At 33.0% G+C, this 6,502-nt stretch overlaps 1 protein-coding gene across 1 annotated transcript; it reads left to right on the top strand.

The window, feature by feature from the left end:
• Nucleotides 1–1,870: 1,870 nt before the first annotated feature.
• On the top strand, nucleotides 1,871–6,168 carry LOC122594420 (ran-binding protein 1 homolog b-like). Its single transcript, XM_043766880.1, has 4 exons — nucleotides 1,871–2,147; nucleotides 2,739–2,890; nucleotides 2,990–3,115; nucleotides 5,542–6,168. The coding sequence occupies exons 1-4, from the start codon at nucleotides 1,975–1,977 to the stop codon at nucleotides 5,820–5,822; spliced, it is 732 nt and encodes a 243-aa protein (XP_043622815.1). The 5' UTR covers nucleotides 1,871–1,974; the 3' UTR covers nucleotides 5,823–6,168.
• The last annotated feature ends 334 nt before the right edge of the window (nucleotides 6,169–6,502 follow it).

The raw sequence follows: 6,502 nt of genomic DNA on the forward strand, positions 1-6,502 counted from the left end.
TTGGAGACTTGGACTCGAGTCGGGGAGAACTCGGATTGAAATTTTACATACAAACATAAGTATTTGTGAAATTATATGTAATAAAACTTTAAAAATATCTTCCAAACTTCAAGTTTTAGCATAATTGTTTAAAAACGGTAACATAATAATTCAAAACTTGAAAATTAAACGTATGATTAGTTGATAGAATCACGTTTCATCATCATTTTGTGCGTATCGAGGTAAGAGAACTTGTGACTCGAACTCGACAAGGTGGGGAGTCAGAAGTTTATTTTGGGTTATCGGCCGACTCGGGGGTATTTTACAACCATGATTGTAGGTGAGGTGTCATCTCATGTCGAATTCTGACTAAAATACTTGGAATTGTAGTTCTACTTTGAAACAAATTATTCTCGCATAAAATAAACGTTTTGTCTCTTAGAGTAACGACGCCTGAGTGACATAACTTGGTTATTAATAAAATCAGTATATTACCTCCCTATCAACTTTGTATATGAAAAACATGAATATGGTGTTGCTAATCATCTTCCCTTCTTTTTCTTTTTTTTTTCCTTTTTTTTGAAGGTGTGGATCATTTAATCGCAATAATGGTAAACTATGTCTCTCTGCAGGACTTAAAACTCTTTTACTGGAGGACTTTATTTGTGAAATTCTTTGAAGTGTTCTTCCCATAAACTCGAGACCTCCGGCATGAGTTAGACGAAAAATCTTTTATTATACTAAAACACAGTTGTTCTAATAACTTATCAACCAATCATAGCTCTCGATTTCTTAATGTTGACTATTGTTTTCAATTTTTATTTTAATTTACACTTTTTTAGTTTACATCACAAATTTACACTTTTTACCCGATAAATTTAATATAATAAATAAATAATAATAGCTAATATATATCTAATAGAATAATAGCTAATATTTATCTAATAAAATAATAACTAATATATATCCAATAATATATTCTATCTTATATATATAATTAATTAATTAAGAATAATTTAAATTTAATGTAAATATATTAAGATTTTAATAGTAATTGTACTATTTTAATTTTAATTTTAATATATACTAAAAAACAGTTGAACTAATGACTTATTGACCAATCATATCGCTTGATTTTATCAAATTGACTCTCGCTGATGTCATCGTTTAGTTTTTTACATAATTTTATGTAATTAATATAAAACAAATAACTAAAATAATTATTTTTACAGTGTTATTAAAATTAGTTTCTATCTACAAAGCCCGGTTTCACACACGAACAATTGTACATTGCAGTATCTCGAGTTAAGTCGAGAACCAAAGGCGTTATCACGAAAAAATCATAGAGGGGACAAAATTAAAAAATAGGTTAAAATGTTAAAAACCTATAAGAAATTTTTTTAAATCGATGAAAAATTTGAAAATGCATGACAAAATCTAAATTTTGAGGGGGGCATTTGCCCCCTTTGCCCCCCATGTGGTACCGCCCCTGTCGAGAACGGGCTTTAAGGTGTTAATATGTGACAAAGATGAGAAGACAAAAAATAATACAACAAATTTCATCTATGATAGAAGACTTTCAAATAATGAAGAAAGATATATGTTTCCAATGTTCTTTTATTAAATTAGTTTACTTTCTGATTAGCTTAACATGCTTGACATTTGAATTGAATACTTAGTATCTACTTATATTTTCAACTTTGAACTTATAAGCTTTTATGAGTTACATATAGTAATATCTAATATTAATAATGTTGTAAGTCTCGTGTCCAGTATTGAACACGGATCTATAATCTAGTATATGTACTAAAAAGTAAAACAAAATTATATGTTAATTTTTAAAAATCTCTTAGAAAATTAAAAAAAATCAATATATACAACAAGTTCACTTTACATACACGCACGATACAATACAAAAAACCAGAATCCATAACTTTTTTCCTGAAAAATCAAAACTTCTTTGTTTCAAAAATTTGACCCACACAAACACACAACATGTCATCAAGCAGCAGCAAAGGCAAAGGACCGGAGCTCACGGATGAAGAAGACACCACCAACGACGCCGCCGGCGAAGAAGAAGATACCGGAGCCCAGGTTACTCCGATTGTCAAACTTAAAGCCGTCGCCGTTTCCACCGGTGAAGAAGATGAAAACGCTATCCTCGATCTGTATCTCTCTATATCTATATCTAATTCCTTACTTCATTTTTTAACTTATATATTTATTTATATATACTTTTTTATCTTGATTTTATTCATATTCTTTTATACATGTTTCTCTGATATTATTGTTTATTGTAGCCATATATATTAGCTTTAATAATATAACTTTTCGTTAAAACTAGAATACTGACCAAAACATGTGATCTGAATTTAACACAATGGCTTTTTAACATGTTTTTAGAAAACACATTATGTTAAGTTCATATCAGAGTGTGTTTGAACAATTTTCTGATTTTCACGCGCTATCAAAAGCACACTGTGATTTAAAACGTAACACAGTGTGTTTTTAGAAAACACATTGTGTTTGATTCAGACGACAGTGTGTTTTGGCCAGTTTTCCAAGTTTTCACAGAAATTTTAGTTTTCAAATGAACATTTCACTATTTTCCTCCACTTTATTATAGCCAGCTAATCGTCACAAAAGTAACTTCAAAAAAAAAAGTGTTTTTTAACCCCCAAATAACTACTATTGTTAAGAATTATGAGTAACCTGTCAGTTATTGGTTTATTAATGTATGTTTTGTTGTTATATTTCAGTAAGGCAAAGTTATATAGGTTTGATAAGGATAGTGATCAGTGGAAAGAAAGAGGTGCTGGTTCTGTTAAGCTGTTAAAGCATAAAGTAACTAACAAAGTTCGTCTCCTTATGCGACAAGCCAAAACCCTCAAAATCTGTGCTAATCATTGGAGTATGTGTTTATTTTTGATTGTGTGTTTCTTTACGTCAATACGGATTGTGGGTTTTTTTTAATGGTTAGTTAATGAATGTGGTCGTGTTTTTGCTTTAGTTCTTCCGACTATATCAATTCAAGAACATGTTGAAAACGAGAAGTCATGTATTTGGCGAGCTTCTGATTTTTCTGATGGTGTACTCAAAGATGAGCTTTTCTGCATGAAATTTCAAACCATTGACAGTAAGTCCGATTTTTATCTTCTATTCTTGTACCGTGTTTAGTTTCTGTTTTTGGAGTTGTTGGATCTGAATATTTTTATGTGATTTGTGAAATTCACTTGAGACATAGCTTTTTATGACCGAGTGTGGCTAATAAAATTATTAGCGTGTTATGTTTAATGAAAGAATATGGTCTTGTAGTTGGTATTAAAGCTCTGGTGTAGTATTTAGGGTCAAGAATATGTCAGGACTCAATCTTACCAAGGTATTTAGGGTTGAGACTTGTAAGTGTATATATATGTCAGACGTTGGATGTTTCCGACCGATGTTATCTTGTGTTAACACTGACAGACCCATGGTTTTGTAGCGCGAGTCTTTTAAGTGCTAATGGTGTTTGCTGAATCCTAGATCTATAAATTGTTATCTTGTATCAGAATGGATACCGAGACCATGCATTTCCATCTTCATTTTGGTACTTTTTTGGAAGAATAGTAATCTTTCTAAAGCGGGTCAATGGAGGCTTTTTCAAAACCAGTATGCCAAGTTTAGGAAACTCAGGCTTTGGGAAATTTTAGGGTTTGGCGGACCCGAGTGATGGCTGTACCTCTTGCAACTTGTAAGCCTGATACAAAGCTGCCAAGAAGTGAAGACCTGACTTTCAAAAACTCGGGCTATGCCTTTAACTTGCATGATCTATTTTTTTTGTTTCCGGCCTTCATGATCATTTGCACCCATCAATTTACCATTCTGTTTCCAGCCATCATTTGCAGCCATCAGTTTTGTTGCAGAGTTGCACAAAGAAGGCATGACGCGAGTTTGCAAAACTCGTGTCCTCATCACTAGTCATCACCTGAGTTTACCAAGCTCAGCTCTAAAAACAATTCCTATCACCCGCGTTTCAGAAATTCGAGTCTACTACTTTTACAAAGCTCACCCTTGACTCTCTAGTTTTGTGATATTTAGAAATTACTAGTCCAACAAAAAACTCTGTTGGCCATATAACTGTTGACATTCTTAGCTTACTCATTAGCCTCTATTTCTCAAGATGAATGTTGAGTTCTTTTTATAGATAACTGTGTTATGTATTACGAAAGAGCTCCGGTCTTTCAGTTTGGTTTCAGAGAGTTTGTGCAAGTTTTTCGCTATTAATGTTAGGAAAAATCGATGTCATTTTGCCAATAAGTTTAAGTTGAGGAAGGAAAAATTGTAATATAGCAAGCTCATTTGAATCTGGGATCTTTAGACATCAATGATCTTTTGAGCCAAATTAAAACTATATTTTATAATATGTGCTCTATTATATTTAAGGGACCCTGCACTCCTAAGAAAAGATACTAAGAGTTGAGGTCAGCTTAAGCTATGAAAGTTAGACTAGAATCATTAAGGAATGGTTCTAGATAGGTTAATTAGTTTTGAAAAGAAAAGAAGTTACCCGTGATTTTTGTAGACATCAGAGCATCTATGGTCCAAACTGACCTAAAGAAAAATGCCAACTAAGTGAAATCGAAAGTTAGAGCATTCTCACGATGGTATAGGAATCAAGGCTCATGATAATAATATTTTTTTCCTTGAGTTTAATGATGAAGAATTTTAGATTTCCAGCTGCTAGTTACATGTTTGAACGTTGACGATAATAATGTGATTAAAATGTGGATTGTGACATAACCTAAACTAGAGACTTCGAGAATCTTCGACTAACCATAGATGAACTACAATAATTACTAAATTATTATGTATGGGAAAGGCTTTAATTTGAAATAGGTCAAAAAGGCTTGAAGTGTATCAAAGACATCAATACATCTGGCACCAAGGATCAAGGGTACTATTGCTGTAGAATGCAAGGAGGAAGGTTTTGTTCTATTTGCTATGCTCCAAACTGCCTGAAAAGGCAAAAGTGCTTGAACCCAAAAAAATGTAATCCTACCTGAACTTGGAGAAAAGAATTGTTAGAGGAACAATTAGTATTCATTACGATGGATGAGGAATTAAAGGTTAATGAAAATGGCAGATCAATTGTTGTAAACCATGTTGTTCAGAATCTAATCTACCATGTTGTTCAGAATCTAATCTTTGTTTAGCCGTATATGTTTAGTTATCTCCAAAATATTCCTGGATTTAGTAAATCTTTGTTCTCTTAAAGTAATTTCTGATTTTTTTTAATCTACTTTTGCACTTCTTTTTAATTTTTGAGTTCATGTTAATGTGCTTTGATACAAGTTAAAAAATGACATTCTTCCATTATAAAAATCGCATTGACCTCTTTTTTTTGAACGGCGCATTGACCTCTCTTTTAATTATACGTTTATGAATAAAATATATTTGCTTGTATGTGCTATAGCAGCATGAAATCCAATTCTTTAGGTTATGTGCTTGTAATTTCATTGTTTTGATATCCAATTCTTGTTGACCTGTAAATGTAATGTGCTTTATACTATTCTGGGTTTTTAGTTCGTAGGCAGTTCATGAAAACAGTTCAACAAGTGGCTGAGTCTCAACTGAACAAGAACAGAGTGACCGTGTCTCGACAGGATAAGGAAGAGAATGGAGTGGCCAAGTCTCCGCAGGCTGTGGAGAACAAAGTGGCTGAGGCTCAACAGGACGAGAATGAAGATGCCTCAAATGCTGCTCGGATGCTTGAGAACTTAAGTGTTGAAGATAGAGCCCAAAAGGGAGAACCAGAATCAAAGTCAGAGGTGAAGAAGGAAGAGGCTCCAGCTTCTTCAACTTAAATCGTTAGCTTATTATTTTGAAACAAGCAAGGTCAAGTATCGCTTTTCCCCTAGTGTCACTAAACCAAGTTTTTAAAGTTGCTATGTCATGGGAATTAAGTATGTCATTGGGGTTCTGATGAAACTTTTGGTTATGCTGCCATTTGAAGGTCAAGTGTCAAATGTTTGGTCTTGTTTTGTTCTAGTTGGTTTTAGAGATGCTAAATAGTACATCTGTCCATGGCATGCTTCGCAGGTAGTTGTATATGAGTTTACTTGTGTTTAAAGTGGCAAAACCATGGTAGTAGAACATATTATTTTGGCCTGTTGATATCAATTGTCACTATATCACTGCAGAGGTTATTCACCTTGGCTTGTGTTCTTACCTTTTCTTTTTACTACCAAGTTTTTCCCGATTTGATTTAGAAACCGTGTAGGTGATGATTCCGGTTTGTGATCCTCTTGATCATATATAAGTGACCTTGAGGTAAACAATTCAGGAAGCTGATAAATGAATGAATGCACTTTTCCAATCAATAATGTAATTGCTAATTGACCAAATCACTTGTTTGAACCTTGAGTTTGTCTGTTGATAGTCTTCAAAGTTTTCTCAATGTAGCTATTGTCCAAATTGGATTTGCTAATGGCTTGATCTAGTAACCTACCTTCTAGAAGAAACTACAAATTCCGTCTTTTTACCT

The sequence above is a fragment of the Erigeron canadensis genome, chromosome 3 (assembly GCF_010389155.1).
Source record: "Erigeron canadensis isolate Cc75 chromosome 3, C_canadensis_v1, whole genome shotgun sequence".
Classification (NCBI taxonomy): Eukaryota; Viridiplantae; Streptophyta; class Magnoliopsida; order Asterales; family Asteraceae; genus Erigeron; species Erigeron canadensis.